General features: G+C 38.3%; 1 protein-coding gene across 1 annotated transcript; it reads left to right on the forward strand.

The window, feature by feature from the left end:
• Nucleotides 1-225: 225 nt before the first annotated feature.
• Nucleotides 226-9,498, forward strand: LOC311290833 (uncharacterized protein). Its single transcript, XM_084409546.1, has 9 exons — nt 226-402; nt 2,922-3,120; nt 3,283-3,347; nt 4,670-4,808; nt 5,061-5,170; nt 7,291-7,471; nt 7,568-7,651; nt 7,815-7,910; nt 8,942-9,498. Exons 1-9 carry the CDS (start codon nt 254-256, stop codon nt 9,245-9,247), a joined length of 1,329 nt encoding a protein of 442 aa, XP_084265672.1. The 5' UTR covers nt 226-253; the 3' UTR covers nt 9,248-9,498.
• The last annotated feature ends 7,793 nt before the right edge of the window (nt 9,499-17,291 follow it).

Here is a 17,291-nt window from a genome sequence, read left to right on the forward strand (position 1 = left end):
ACCTGCTTTCACAAGGACACATCTTGTGGGAGCGGTGGCTCTGGCACAGGTGTGTTGGGAAGTGCCTCACCAACTTCCCTCACCATACCACATTCCTCACATTCTTAAAACCCAACCAGGAAAACAATAAACATTAGTCTTTGATGAATTAAACCTGCTGGACCGACTGGCACAACTGGAAAATCCAGTGTTTGGTCTCCTCAGCATGATTGTAGCGACTCGAACACTTCACGCAGGACGTCCGTGAGGATTCATGCCTCAGCTGAGCGCGGGACATGTGTGGAGCTGCTGGGAGCCGAGCGGGACAAGAGGCAGAGGAGGACAGGATGGAAGAGAGGAGGAGAACGAGATGATCAAACGAGAGGCGGAGGAGAGAGATGGAAGAGAGTGGAGAGGGATGAGGTGGGTGTTTGGAGTGCTAAGAGTGAATTAACCCTTGTGAAAAAGAAGTGTGCTGAATTGCATTGAATGTGCACTTGTGGTGTCCTGCTATTCTATTCTCAAAAGTACAAAGTTTACCACTTTCATGCCATACCACAGTTAAGCACTTTGTATAATAATGTAAAATTAAAATGTTGGTAAAACTTTTACTCTAATATATCTTTGTTACACGTTACATGTATTTACTATACATGCAACTAACCCTAAACCATACCTCATACCCTAACTAACCCTATAAGTACATGTAGTTAATTATTACTCCGTACTTAAATGTACACTATAACAGGGACACATTAAAATAAAGTGTAACCAAACATTGTTTATTTATCTTTTGTCAAGAAGTACACTGATTTTGATGTGCTGACTAACATACTAAAGGACATGTGAAGTACATGATTATAATTTTAACTGTAGTGTTTTTGATGTTACATTTGAAAGTTAATATGTACTAAATTGCAACTTCCTTATTACAAATGTGCAATTATAAATATATTTTAAATACACACAAGACAAACAAGTTTTAATAAAATCCCAAATCCAGAAAAGTTGGGACATTTTGTAAAATGCAATAAAAACAAGAATATGTGATTTGTTAATTATCTTGAAACTTTATTTAACTGACAAAAGTACAAATAACAGATTTTCAAAGTTTTCACTGACCAACTTATGCGTATTTTGTATATAAATTTTTTTTTTTTTTTTTTTTTGGTGGCTGCAACACGCTCCAAAAAAGTTGTGATAGAGGCATGTTTACAACTGTCACATGACCTTTCCTTTTAATTACACTTTTTAAATGTAATCATTTGGGAATTGAGGATACTAACTGTTGAAGTTTTGCAAGTGCCCAATCTTTTCTGATACAAGACAGCTGCTCGACAGTCTGTGGTCATCGTTGTCTGATTCCCCTTTTCAATACGAGACAGATCTAGAAACCACTTTTAGCTTGTGCAGAATGAGGCCTGGCATGTTCTTGCTTCCCAGGAAAGATGTCATCTTGATGCCATGTCTCTGTACAATCCCAATATACGACTCCATGTCAACGACATATTCTTGTCTGTCAGTCATATAATGCAGGTCTATGGTCACCACCTCAAAGAGCATGCACAGAGAAGTCCAAATTAAACAATTCCCCATCGTAAGTACACATTGATGGCCTAAGACACGAAACGAGCGGTTTGTGTGAGAAAACGAACAGTATTTATATCGTTTTTACCTCTTGTACACATCCGAGAACACGTCCGGCGCTTTCCGGCGCTTGCGCAGACTAAGCCAGAACGCACGCACACGTCACACACCAGGAAGCGCGCGCGCCCTCAGATCACTTGGACGTGGTTGTGTACAAGAGGTAAAAACGATATAAATACTGGTCGTTTTCTCACACAAACCGCTCGTTTCGTGTCTTAGGCCATCAATGTGTACTTGTTTAATTTGGACTTCTCTGTGCATGCTCTTTGAGGTGGTGACCATAGACCTGCATTATATGACTGACAGACAAGAACGGTTTGACCTAAAAATATCAAAATTGAAACTACTGCGGAAACAAAGACACCTACATCTTGGATGCCCTTGAGGTAAGCTAAAACATACCAAAATTTAATTTCAAAGTGAACTATCCCTTTAAAGAGATTAAAAAAATTTTTTTTTTAGAGAAATGCCTCAGTGTTTTATTTTTATTTTGTCTTTTCAGTTAAAGTCAATGGGGTTCAAAATTGCAATAAGTGTTCAGACTTAAAACAGATAATAAAACAGGCTAAAAACAATCCCACTTACATTAAAGGAGGGACCTGATTATATATAGACCTGCCAACCGCATGGCAACATTAGCCTGGAAATCCAGACCTAAATCTAAAAGATTAATGGTCTGGCGTCGACTAATGAAAATCGGCCAGCTCGAGGGGCGGCACCAAGCATGCATTTGAAAATCTCACTGCACGCAATTGGATAACACTACGACCAATCACAACAATAAACCCCATACGCTTAGCTACCAGCAGAGCTAACTGGTAGATTATACTCTTGCCGTATCCGGTCGGCAAAACAGCAAAAACGTCCTTCTTGCAAAGGAACGATTCGAGCGCCGTCTTCTGTTCCTGTTTTAGATAAAAAGCCAAGTCTAACTCGTTCATCGTAGCGGCCAAAGCCGTTTCAAACAACTGGCGTTCATCCATAGCCATCTTGCAATGTTTACTAATGACTTCGACGTCACAGCGCTGTCGTCATCTCGCCTCTGGCCCGCCTATATCAGATAACCTGATGTGATTGGTGCAGCTCAGATCGAGGGGCATATTTAATGAGCATCATTACTGGACACCAGAGTAACTCGCTGAGCAAATTCAACTTGTGCTCTCGCGAGAACTCTGGATTACCAGGGTATGGCAACATAGCAACTCCCTGACAACCACCACAAGACCCTAGCACTACTCACAGATTCCTTTGGTTTAGCCTATACTGTGGCAATATTATGATTCACTCTCTCTCAGACTGCATTGGAGAAACTGGCCGGACTGGAGTCAGTGTCTGGCTCTGATAGCAGCCGTGTGGTTGTTTGTTCTGGATGAGTCTGTCAGTCTGACTGAAGCCGCGGGTCGACTGCTTCTCGCTGGGCTGATGTGTGCTGCGACGGCTCTTTGTGCTTCAGCCTTACGCTTCCTGATCGGCTATGGACAGAAAGTAAAGCAGGTCAGTCTACTATTGAATTTATTTGACTTCTTAGATCTAGAGGAAATTAACATGGGCTTCAATGCAATAGTGCTTTTAGTTTTGCATCCTTTACCAGCTTCTACAATTGAAATGATGTCACGTAATTAAACATTGCTATATTTTTATGTGTGATTTTCTCAGCATTTACCGTACAATGGTGAGGTGATAGTGAGAAAATCTGCTGAAACCCAGCAGCAGCAGGCCAGGTGAGAGAGAACAAATCCAGATTCTCTTGTTCACATAATTGCATATTTAACCCTCCTGTTGTGTTGAAAATATGAGTTTGTTTCCATGCAATTCGCCATGAATAAACACTATGAAAAACACTTAAGATTCATGCTTTTACAGAAAACCTTTATTGTGGCTTGTCATAAAATATAAGAAATTATGAACTCCTATTGTGTTAAATTAGTTCCATTCTTTGTGATAGGAGTCAATTTGAACCACATATTTTTATATTCAAAATGATCTGCACAGACATTCAGAAGATGAGCCCTTAATTTCAAGTCTTAAATTTCTTAAAGTTCTCATGTGTTTTATATTTTAGTCAAGCTACAAATAAAGCTTTTCTGTTTTTTACCTGACTCGTTCAATTTGACACCATCGTAGTCACCAAAATGTTTATAGCCTTTTAAAAAAAACACCTATATGTTGAAACTTTACATGCACATTCATGAATCCAAATGAGAAAAAGTCACACAAAATTTCAAGAATAAATAGTTTAACCAGTGTTTCAAGCAGTTTAAACATCAAATGTGGATCAACTTGACCAGCAATGGAATAGAAGAGGAATTTTCTGGGTTCAATACATTTTTCCCCCCAGCTGATGAACAATAAAACAATGACAGCCAATCAGAATCCTGCTTTAAGAGCTCAAGCATTTAAAGAGACAGGTGACAGTACTGCGTCGAATGATATCATCCGCTAGTGTGGATGCTAATATAGCAATTGTTAAAGTTATCTTTATAGTTATTGTTTTTGGTGTGAACGGGACTTAATTCACTGGTCTCATGGTAACAAATATAAGGTTTAGTTCTTCTGGCTTTAGTATTTCTATACAAATTATTTTTTTACTGATTTGAGAGATGACCCCAAAGTATTTCCTGTCAAAATCAATAGCATGATGCCACAGATTTAACATGTACTGAACCCAGAAAATTCCTTTAATAAACCCTCTTACTTGACAACCACTAAAAAAGTATGTTCTATATAGTATGAATGTGTGTGAATGTCGGAAGTACTACATTCGCCATCGCGTCAGTTGCTTCGCTTCACTGCCATTCACAAATCGTCTCCCGTGGCCTCATGGGATAGTAAAGTGTCCATCATATGCACACTTCAGAACCTCGCCGGTAGTAGTAGGTCATCTGGGTACTTTTTTGCCTACTCTTTATGAGTACTGTGAATTTTTGACACATAGGCCTACTGTTTTTCGCCAACTATATAGTAGGAAAGTATATGATTTTGGATGCAGCCGCTGTCTTCCTGTGGTTAAAACCATTAATTTCATTTATCTTGTTTGTATCAGTATAAATCCACAGCAGGATGCAGGTCATCTTGAATCCCTGGTAAATGTTCTAGCGGATGGTTTAGTGGTGTCCCTCCTCCACGAGCCCCTGCCGGACCCCAGCGAGCCCCACATACGAGGCCTCCTCACCAGACTACAGGTTTGTCTCCTAAGGATGGATGGTGCATTAACATATTTGAACCACAGTACTGTAGGCCCATCCTTACTTTCTGTCAGAATGAACACTGTCATTAATGGAATATGTTAGCAGTCATTATGCTGTCATGTCGAACTCATTCCATATGTCAAATCATGTAGCGTTGTAAACAGACTGCTCTTGTTGATCCTGCTAGACATGAATTAGTAGCATTTATAGATACCAATCATTTGTCTTTTGTCTTTTTGCATTCAGGCAGTGTCTCAGACTTTCCGCGTGGGGGCCTATGAGGAAGAGAAGGAGAGAAATGTGAAATGTGCGATTCAAGAAAGAGTTAACCAGATACGCTCTTACCTGCAGGACAGGTGAGCTGTACAGATCTACATATGACAAATATTTAGCAATTGTCACAAACTGTTGTCCAACAAAATGTTTATGAGAAATAACCCCTTGTGAAAAAGAAGTTTGCTTAATTGTATTGAATGTGTACTTGTAGTGTACTTCAAATCTTAAAAGGTATATTTAAAGGGGTCATAAACTGAGAAATCAAATTTTCCTTGAGCTTTTGACATATAAGAGGGCATCATACTATAAGAATATCCTGTAAGTTTCAGAACTGAAAACTTCCTTGTAGTCTAAAAACAGCTTTTATTGTAACCAAGCCCAGAGAACGACTGTGGAATGCGCCTATCTGTGGCGTAATAGACTTTGGGTGTTTGCAAACAGCAATGACGTGTTTTGTGTTTTGGCGGGGCCTACTTAGTGGCAGATGACATTGACATTCCTGCAGTAGCACTCATAATAAAAGAATTTCACAATTCAGACTTTTTTTCTCACTATTCCGAGTTTATAGCTCACAATTCTGAGGAGAAAAATCAGAAAATAAACTCGATATTCTGCCTTTTCCCCTCAGAATTGTGAACTTATTTCACGCATTTCTGACTTTTTTTTTTTTTTTGTGAATTGGGATGTAAATGTGCAATTGCAAGTTATAAAGTCCAAATTGGGAGATATAAACTCGCGAGGAAAAAAAGTCTGAAATGTGAAATATTAATGTAATCTCTTTAATATGTTATAGGTTTAAATATTATTTTATGCTGTAACTGTAGGGCTAATGCAATTACGCCCACTGTGAAATGTATATGTGAATATTATGTAGATCTAGTGTTTACATCAAATTCATGCTTTAAATAATAGTGTAATATTCGCAGGTCCATTTCAACTGTCGGTTTAATGGCTTGCAACCATAAACGTGTGTTTAGCCTCAAATGGCGTCTTCAACCACAATAATCTGTAAAAATGAAGACCATCTTTTTTTTTTGCATTCCGATTCTGACATTCAAAGGCACAAAAATACATTTTTCTCTTATTCCGTGGATTTCTGCCCCCAAATGGTCTATAGATCTAGATATAATGATATAATCAACACTTTTCACGATTAGTCAACCTGGAGAGCTGTAATAGTAAAAACATGCTTAAAGTTTTCGAGAGAGTTCCACATGTAATACTTAGCGATTTCATATGCAAAGATGTCAGCCAAACACAGCAGTGGGCGTTTACACTGAAGTCTCACACAGACACGCCCCTTCCAACAGAGCGTTCAAATCAGAGGCTAAAATAAAGGTAGGAAAAATGCCTTTTATTTCCAAATTATGACAATTTTTGATGTAAAATCATACTAACATTATAAATACACCCCAGTAAACATAAAACAAAACAATGCAGTTCATGACCCTTTAAAAAACTGTACTTGCAGATTATATAAAAGTGTACTATGTAATAATATCGTATTTTTTTATTTTTTTATTTAAAGCTCTCTTTAAGTAATTGCTTAAAAAAATCTTTGGTCACGCTTTAAAGAAGTACACTTATTTTAATGTGTTGACTAACATACTAAAGCAGTACTTGATTATGATTTCGACTAAAATGTGTTATTTGATATTACATTTAGAATTAACATATTTTAAATGTACTAATTGCATCTTTACTTCATGACATATAAGTTTCAGTAGTAATGACACTAAAGTATATTTTAGCTTATTTACCATTAATGCTTGTCAGTTTACTTTAACCATATTTCAAGGACAGCAGAAGTAATTATGAAATTACATATAAAGATGTACTTAAGTCCTTAAGTAATCGCATTTCATATAAATTTCAACTATAATACATTTTTAATTGTAAATAACATGCAATGGTGCGAACACATTTAGTTAGCTTTTAACGGTTTTCTTTTAAAGTATATAATTTCCATAGTAAGTACTCTTTGTAAAAGTATGCTAAAGTTTACTTCTTTTTCACACTGTACACTTGTATTATCAAAAGCTTGTGACAAACGATTAGACACACGCCTACTCATTCTTTATTACACTGGTGTATTGTCTTATCATGGCTAGATAGAATTGTGTTTTATGATGTTACGGTGTTGTATTGTTAAGTGTGGGTTTTCCAATAGTTTCTAACGTTCATGTTCTGTGTGTGTCAGGATGAGCTCTCTGCGTTCCCTGCTGCAGGTTCAGCGGGAGTGTGAGACGAGTGTGTGTGCGGTTCAGAGCGCGTTACAGAAGCGCTGGGCTCTGCTGGAGGAGTTACACACCAGAGTGACTCTGAACCCAGACAGCACACAGACAGCCCACGACCCTCACACCGTCCTCACAGACACTGAGGTGACACACGTCTGTGCCATATACAGTCTTATGTTGACCTTCTGTGATGAATGTTTACTGATATATGTGTATTTGTTTGTGTTGTGTGTGCTTCAGAACCTGTTCGCAGAACTCGGTCAGTTCAAAAGCAAAGTCCAACAGTGCCGGACGCAGCTGGAAACCAATATAAACCTTTTACAGGCCAGTACACACATTTATATAGTCCTTTGTGAATCATTTGACAGGTTTTAATGTAATTATGAGAATATTTTCAGAAATAGGTATAGCAAGACAAGTATACACAGCAACTTTCATATTATAAAGTGGGAAATGAAGTGTGGTTTTCCTGGCTACTCTTCCTCAGGCACTTCGCAGCAGCCATCAGGGTCTGGCCGGGACTTTTGGTACCAGCATCGACTCTAAATGGAGCAAAGAATTATTACAGTCCAACACAGATCTGGTATGAAGACATTCACAGCCTGTCAGATAGTCAAGTCAAATGTATCTGTATAGCGCTTTTCACAATACACATTGTTTCAGCTTTACAGAAAATCTTAGTTTAATAAAAGTTTAATATCTTAATATCTTCTTGCCTTATTGTCACATTTCGCAGCTTAGAGCTGTGTGATGATATAGTTTACATTCAAGCAGTGGATTACATCAGTACACTGTTGTGGCTATGTTCACTCTGTCCGTTTTTGGGATTGACAACCGCATTTACTTATAGGTGTGAGTCTCGAAATGTCCCCTCACACAGCAACTTAAAGGGTCAATTCACCCAAAAATGAAAATTACCCCGTAATTTACTCACCCTCAAGCCATCTTAGGAGTACATGACTTTCTTCTTTCAGCCAAACACAATCAGAGTTATAATAAAAAATATCCTGGTTTTTCCAAGCTTTATAATGGGAATGAATAGTAACTGAGATTTTGAAGCCCAAAAAAGCTCATCCATCCATCATGAAAGTAATCCGTACGATTTTTTAAAAAGAAAAATATCCATATCCATAATTATAACTTCATAGACTGTAATCACTAGCTTCCGGTAACAGAAGAGCTGGGCGATAATATAGTTACATTTATCAACAAAATTTTTAAATCAGGCAGTTATCACTTTACTTGAGTGTAGGCTACTTTATGTATGAGAAAAAGTTGGATATAATATATATCCTACTTTTTATATAGATAATACAGTCTACATTTTTGTGATGATATAAACAATCAATCAGTCAGTCAGGATTTGCTATATAGTAGGCTACTGTGTATATAGTATATGTACTGTATGCATGTAAAGTAATATATCACTGGGCAATAACAGCCTCTGATGAAGATTCACTCATACTGAGATGTTCAGGGTATATTCTGACAGTTTAGAGGAAAATATGACTGAATCAAAACTATAACAGACAAAACTAGTGTGAAAGAGCATATTCTTGCTTTTGATATGCTTTGATTTGTTCAGTAAATCCTTTATTTTCTTTCCGGTGACAGTTTTCTGAGATCCAAGAGGATTTCATGTCTTTGGAACAGCAGACGTCAAATTTTGTGTTCCACTTGAGGGGCCTGAATTCTTCTGAGGAAAAAGAGTCAAGATTATCTCAAGATGATCAGGCACAAACCTCATTATCGTCGTCTCTTCCTGTTGTGCCAGTGTACGTTGCTGTTCCGGAAGCAGCGCAGTCACATTCTGACCCAGATACTGATCCAGAGTCTCCAGGAGCCTCACAGAAAACCCACTCCAAAATGTCCGCCTTCCATATCCTGTGTGGGATGAAGAGGAGGAAGCCATCCACGTAGTTTTGAAAAAAGTTTTAACAGGACGTTTTTAATACCTGTATATGACAGCAGGTGGAGCAGGTGTAACAACACATTTTATGCACTTTATGCACATTTTTATATATATTGAAAATGTTTATATATTCTGATAAAGAAAAAAGAAATTTTTGAATTTCTGTCTATACTGTGACTTTTGATTTTCTACTTGTAAAATGTGTAAATAAGAGCTTTTTCATATGCATAATTAATAAAAAAAATATGAATAGCATATTACATTATAGTATTGATTGGTTTTTCTTAACATTGTTTTTAATGACCCTACAAGTTGAAAATATGATTTAAATATTTTAAATATGAAGGAATCACAAAACATTAATCTTGTTTAAGGTGATTAAAGATTTATTTTGGGGAAAAAAGGGCAAACTACAAGTTTTATTTTACTATGCAAAAAAATAATAATAAAAGGCTTAGAGTAAGAAAGCATACACTGACTACAACATAATCAGTTATTAGGCCTAATAGTTTGTTGGTTCTCTCTCTCTTTTTATTTTTTTTAAATGTTCACAATTTCTTTGACAGCCTGGCCAAAAATTATGTCCGCATAATTTAGCGTGTTTCATTGCGTTATCACAAATAAAATAATTGACTCCAAGCACGACTATGCTTTGAATGGACATTTAACTGAAACAAGCAGTAAATGTGGAAATACAGCCACAGAATGTTCTCGTCAGTGGTGGTATATGCTGTTATGTAATACGTGACCACAAGAGGGCACAATCCAATCAAAAATAACTCCTGAATCCCAATTGCAATACTTACACGACGCACTTGACTACAAGGTATGTACTTTGTGGTGATATAATTGTCAACACTTAAGTACGTAGTAAGTTAAAGCATTTACATGTAAACAATTGAAGATTTTGAGGGCAATATTAGCCACACAAGCGTGGACACCTTTAGCATTCTATTTGTAGGCTACAGTGATTGAAGATGCACTAATCTTTAACTGAAAAATCCCAATATTATTTAGGATGGATCGCAAAAAGGACCAAAAGCTAGTATTCACGGTCTGTTCTCCATATATATCTATAGCCTATTTCAAACAGATACAGATTTTTAGTCATTTTTTCTTTTCTCTGCTGCCACCAGTGGCAGTGACGGCCAAACTTATCCATCAACTTTAATATAATGGGAAAAGTCTGCTCGGCTGCTGAAACGCACGGTCTGAATTGTATTTCAAAAGGAGAAGAGTGTTCTTATGAGAGCAAAGGTACTCCTTTGTTCTCTACTGGCCTTTGTGGATTTACTAGGAATTTTCATTTGATTTAAGTCTGTATGATGTACACAGGACCTGAGGGTCTGTATGTTTTTAAAATAACAGGTTACAGGTATGAGACACGGCTCAGCCGCAAGGGGAAATAAATAGTTCCTCTATCAACATCTTTCAACATCTGCTTTAGTAACAAACGTTAAAAACATTTTCATTTTGGAGTCTACTCCTCGCTTATAGATATAGATTTCTGAAGGATTATGTGACAATGAAGACTGGAGTTATGCTGCTGAAAATTCAGTTTTGCATCACAGGAATAAATTACACGTTTTAAATATGTTTCAGTGGAAACCAGCTATTTTAAATTGTAATAATATTTCACATTATTACTGTTTTTTTATTAAATAAATGCAGACTTTGTGAGCACAAGAGACTTCTTCGACATATTCTGCAGTTACACGAAGGGGTTGTAACCTCAGCGAGCTAATAGTGATGATTGCCTTACCACCATTAATAATAACAATCTGTCATTTGAAAAATGTCCACAAGTAAATATGACTTACTCATGTAAATACACATTAACAAAAGGGTGGCCTTTGCTAAGCATACAGATGGGTGGTATAATGCGCTTTTCACAATATGTAAAATAAGTCTTTGATATGTTTGAGTATGTGTGTGAAGTTTTAGCTCAAAGTACCCCACTTTTTATATAGCATGTTAAAGTTGTCACTTTTTGAGGGCGAGCAAAAATGCACTGTTTTTGTGTCTGTCCCTTTAAATGCAAATGAGCTGCTGCTCCCAGCACAGGGGGCGGAGCTTCAAGAGCTCATGTCCTGTTACCTCACTGTTAAAAGACTTTTAGCCTTTTATGTTCAAACCGAAGTCATGGAGAGACTCAAGAAGAAGTGACATGTAGACAACATTTCTGAATCGTTAGTTGATGAATTTATATAGCATATTCTAGTCATTGATTAGCATATTCTGTCTTGATAATCTATAAATCGTGTTCCGGGGGCGGGGTTTATGTAAATTTGTCACTAACCCTGGAGGAATGTCGTGTAGTCCCTACCAGCCGTTTGTTGTAGTCCTCAAAAAGCGATTTCTTTAAAAGCAAATATCTCCCTTTGCTCTGAACTTTGAGCGTTGTAACTTTGCAGATGTTGTTCATGCTCAAACAGCAACATTACACACTAACTAAAGTTAGAAAAGTGAAATCATATTCAACCACCCCTTTAATGATCTACATCATTTAGTTCATCATTTCATTGTTCATACAACCCTTTTCAAAGTTCAAAAACTTCAATTGGTTAGATATGTCTGTTTCAGTCTTTAAAACATGAATTCTGCATGATAAAGCGCCTTTATTGGATATCATGGTCTTTAGACAGAAAAAAGGGAAAAATGCAAAAAGGGTCATTGCCAGAAACCTGTCTGTTATTAAAAACTGAGCCGTCCTCTGAATTCGCTCTGAACCAGTAAACTCTTTTGATCCGTATTCAATCGTTCAATCCATATTCGAGAACGTCTGGTAAGACGTCAATGATGGATGGTAATGCACACCGATCAACTGCTCGTCTCATTAGTCCAGCGTGCGTGAAAAGTCGACAGAACATAAACCATGTTGCTTTTATGGGACTGGACCTCGAACAGAGGATGAGATCAAGAATATTTATGCGCTCGATGCTGAGATGCGCAGAACGAGTCCAGCTGACAGTGTGTCTTAAGAATGTCCAACAGAAGGCCAGAAAAGCAGCCTGTAACATCTCAGCGCTGGAACCTCAAAACCGCAGCTTAACCGGCGACAAATATGTCCAAATTGTATGTGAACTGCTTTGGTGTGTGTGTGTTTGGGTGGCTGTAATTGTATGTGTTTCAGTGGCTGCATTGGCTTGGTGCCTAATTCATCTTGTTTTGTGGCCTCTGCACCTGTTGGTCTTTCTCTGGCTGCGGCTCTAATTGAAAAGGGTGGGCCGTACCCGAGGGACCGCTAGGAGGAATGGAATGTGCGCTTAAGCACTCCGGGATAGGAGTTGTCACAACACTTTACACACACACACACACACATACAGCCAGCGAAGAAAGAAAGACGGAGAGAGGGAGTGTATGAGAAGTGTGAAGATAAAGATCATTTGTGCAAAGCAACGGCTGAACAAAAGCGTTTCATCCCTCCACTCCGCACGACCTTTCACTCATTCGTTATTAAACCAGAAACAATGCAAAAAAAAAAAAAAAAGCTTTAATTATGCTTCATTCATTTTACTCAGATGCCAGATGTGAATACAGTCTAATTTGACACAGCGGGACTGTTAGAAAGCCAGTGAGGCAGATAGTGCTGGAATCTCTTCTATGTACCAGGCTGGAAGAGGAGAATTCCCCTGATAATGTCAGGCCTGCCATTGCTGATGGGTGAGATCAGACCTTTAGAAAGATGAGTGCGATCGAAACGTGCTGGCGGATGCTCACCATAGAAGATACAGTTTTGAGCTTGTGTGGTTACTTTGGTTTGTGTCAATTGGTACCAAACTATATTAAAAATGCAATCATACAAATGCTTCAATACACCTATTCACAGTATTCATAAAATAATAGACTAAAAGGAGGACGACCTCTGGCCGGACTGTAGGTCACATGACAGTGACAACAAGGCTAATGTACGTCAGAATTACATCCATACTCCACACCTTCATAAGACATACCTTAGTTTGAATTAATTACTTAATTACTTAATGTGTTAAGTAATTACTTATTCATCACAGCCCCAGTGTCAAGTCTCTTAAAATATCAGGTAATTTGACGCTTTTAATGACAAGGCAAGTTTAGGTCAGGTTGTAACCGTGATGTAGTGCGACTGCCAAAAGAAGACCCAATGATATTTATGAAATCATAATTCATTATATTTGTTAAAAAATGCCCTTTATCTTACATTTGTACACTTACTTACTTTTGCATTAAAAAAGTAACACAAATTTCATTAAATTGATTTTTTTTTTTCTGGTAGCCTATATATAATGGACATAAATTGGTATAAAAGTATAAAACCAATGTAAATTGGAAGTTTTTTTGTTTTGTTTTTTTGCTGCTGTTATCTTGGACAATTGACTTATTCATTGACCCTCAGATTATTGGGTTATTAAAACCATTAAAAAAAAAAAAAAAAAAAAAGATCAGTGGTTTTTAAACTCCCTACAGCGATCTAGGGTGTTGTTTCAGGGCACTGTTATTTGGTTGCCAAGCTGTCCTGGGGTGCGTTTCCCAAAAGCGTTGTTAGCCAACTATGTTCGCAAGTTATATCAGCATAGTTCAACGAGTCTGTGTTTCCCGAAACCATTGTTCTAACGAACATTCGCAAACAGCATCGCAAAGTTGTGTGGTTGGAACGACAGCTCTCGACCTGTGGTTAGAAGCATAGTTTCTAGATTGCATGACATGTGGACTTAATAAATCCTCATCTTGAGCAAAATAAGCAAGCTGACATTCAGTACAACCCGTGTCTTTTATTTAGAATACATACAAATGTCATTTACGTATTTTAGTTTGTCAAGAGATTTAAAGCACCGTTTTTGAAGAGTGCACATGTGCGAACGTGCTCTACTATGTAAGAACGAGCCTATGATTGAATCTGGAAATAAAGCAAAATAACTGAGAAAAATGAGAAATAGTCCTCAGATGTCATGTCTGTAATTTATAGGAAAACATCTAGCATTAATTCGATCTCAAACAGATTCATTAAAAGAAGTTATTACTCCACCACGTGCGTGACGTCATAAACCAACGTGATTGAACGACCACTTTGCGACAATACAGTTTCGGGAAACAGTCATGACTAGCTAGTTGATTTCTTCAAAGATGCATCGTACTATGGTAGTGAAGCAGCGAGTTATGTCGTTGTGTGGGAAACGCACCTAGCTAGTCAACTAGCTAGTCACAACTGTTTCCCGAAACTGTATTGTCGCAAAGTGGTCGTTCAATCACGTTGGTTTATGACGTCACGCACGTGGTGGAGTAATAACTTCTTTTAATGAATCTGTTTGAGATCGAATTAATGCTAGATGTTTACTATACAGTGGGTACGGAAAGTATTCAGACCCCCTTAAATTTTTCACTCTTTGTTATATTGCAGCCATTTGCTAAAATCATTTAAAGGCAGGGTAGGTAGGATTTATTAAAAATTAAAGATCCAAATTTGTTAAAACTTTCTATATATATCAATACATAATTAAAATGTAAGAACTCTGAAAAAAAGAGTATAAAAATCAAGTGACTCTAGACCGTTTAATCTGTATTAAACACAGCTCATTATTTCGATTCGGGACGAATCAAAGGATTGGCTTAGGCGACTGTCACTCTCTCGCAACCATGGCAACCACCCTTTTGCCACACAGCACCTGCCCACTTGCGCGCGACCGTTTGATTTGAGGAGTGCGAGAGGCACGGAACCTGATCACACCTCCGTCCAGTAGATGGCGGTAATGCACTATGTTTGCAAGCTGCCAATAAAATCTATCGAAGAAGAAGAAGAAGGCACTGAACCTAGGAATACCAAAACAATGGCAGAGAAAGAGCAATCTAAATTTACAGTACCGGCATATGCAGTTAGTGAAGGCAAACCAGGCAAAAAAATGCCCCTTCCCCTCCGCTTGTCTCAGGTAAATAATGCGTCCTCTAGCTCAGCGGTCGGAGTCGCGCGTTCATGTGTTTTGGGGGCGTGGCTTTGGAAGAAGCACAGAAATGAGGGGGTGGAGTGAATGGAAATAATGAGATGTCTTTAAAACAGTCGTGAGAGGTCTACAGACACTCGATTTTGATACTTTCTTTTTCAGAGTACTTACATTTTAATTATGTATTGATATGTACATAAAGTTTAAACAAATTTGAAAAATAAAATTTTTAGACCATTTCTACCTACCCTGCCTTTAAGTTAATTTTTTTTCCTCATTATTGTACACACAGCACCCCACATTGACAGAAAAACACAGAATTGTTGACATTTTTGCACATTTATTAAAAAAGAAAAACTGAAATATCACATGGTCCTAAGTATTCAGACCCTTTGCTGTGACACTCATATATTTAACTCAGGTCCTGTCCATTTCTTCTGATCATCCTTGAGATGGTTCTACACCTTCATTTGAGTCCAGCTGTGTTTGATTATACTGATTGGACTTGATTAGGAAAGCCACACACCTGTCTATATAAGACCTTACAGCTCACAGTGCATGTCAGAGCAAATGAGAATCATGAGGTCAAAGGAACTGCCTGAAGAGCTCAGAGACAGAATTGTGGCAAGGCACAGATCTGGCCAAGGTTACAAAAAAAATTCTGCTGCACTTAAGGTTCCTAAGAGCACAGTGGCCTCCATAATCCTTAAATGGAAGACGTTTGGGACGACCAGAAACCTTCCTGAGCTATCGGGGGAGAAGAGCCTTGGTGAGAGAGGTAAAGAAGAACCCAAAGATCACTGTGGCTGAGCTCCAGAGATGCAGTCGGGAGATGGGAGAAAGTTGTAGTAAGTCAACCATCACTGCAGCCATCCACCAGTCGGGGCTTTATGGCAGAGTGGCCCGACGGAAGCCTCTCCTCAGTGCAAGACACATGAAAGCACACCTGAAGGACTCCAAGATGGTGATAAATAAGATTCTCTGGTCTGATGAGACCAAGACAGAACTTTTTGGCCTTAATTCTAAGCGGTATGTGTGGAGAAAACCAGGCACTGCTCATCACCTGTCCAATACAGTCTCAACAGTGAAGCATGGTGGTGGCAGCATCATGCTGTGGGGGTGTTTTTCAGCTGCAGGGACAGGACGACTGGTTGCAATCGAGGGAAAGATGAATGCGGCCAAGTACAGGGATATCCTGGACGAAAACCTTCTCCAGAGTGCTCTGGACCTCAGACTGGGCCAAAGGTTCACCTTCCAACAAGACAATGACCCTAAGCACACAGCTAAAATAACGAAGGAGTGGCTCCACAACAACTCCGTGACTGTTCTTGAATGGCCCAACCAGAGCCCTGACTTAAACCCAATTGAGCATCTCTGGAGAGACCTGAAAATGGCTGTCCACCAACGTTTACCATCCAACCTGACAGAACTGGAGAGGATCTGCAAGGAGGAATGGCAGAGGATACCCAAATCCAGGTGTGAAAAACTTGTTGCATCTTTCCCAAAAAGACTCATGGCTGTATTAGATCAAAAGGGTGCTTCTACTAAATACTGAGCAAAGGGTCTGAATACTTAGGACCATGTGATATTTCAGTTTTTCTTTTTTAATAAATGTGCAAAAATGTCAACAATTCTGTGTTTTTCTGTCAATATGGGGTGCTGTGTGTACAATAATGAGGAAAAAAAAAAGAACTTAAATGATTTTAGCAAATGGCTGCAATATAACAAAGAGTGAAAAATGTAAGGGGGTCTGAATACTTTCCGTACCCACTGTAAGTTACGAACATAGCACCTGAGGACTGTTTCTCATTTTTCTCTAATTTTTCTTTATTTCCAGATTCAGTCATAGGCTCGTACAAGGTAGAGCACGTCCGCACATGCGCACTCTTCAAAAACGGTGCTTTAAATCTCTTGACAAACTAAAGACATAAATGACATTTGAATGTCTTCTAAATAAAAGACACAGGTTGTACCGAATGTCAGCTTGCTTATTTTGCTCAAGATAAGGATTTATTAAGTCCACATGTCATGAAAACTAGAAACTATGCTTCTAAGCACAGGTCGAGAGCTGTCGTTCCAACCACACAACTTTGCAATGCTGTTTGCGAATGTTCGTTGGTACGATGGTTTCAGGAAA

Source organism: Rutilus rutilus, assembly GCF_951802725.1.
Source record: "Rutilus rutilus genome assembly, chromosome: 5".
NCBI classification, from domain to species: Eukaryota; Metazoa; Chordata; class Actinopteri; order Cypriniformes; family Leuciscidae; genus Rutilus; species Rutilus rutilus.

What these genes read in the sequence shown, in the direction of transcription:
- LOC311290833 (XM_084409546.1), top strand. Translation starts at nt 254, where the DNA reads ATGCCTCAGCTGAGCGCGGGACATGTGTGGAGCTGCTGGGAGCCGAGC. An exon ending in ACCCAGCAGCAGCAGGCCAG is followed by an intron (nt 3,348 to 4,669) that starts GTGAGAGAGAAC and finishes TGTTTGTATCAG; the next exon opens with TATAAATCCACAGCAGGATG. An exon ending in GCCTCCTCACCAGACTACAG is followed by an intron (nt 4,809 to 5,060) that starts GTTTGTCTCCTA and finishes TTTTGCATTCAG; the next exon opens with GCAGTGTCTCAGACTTTCCG.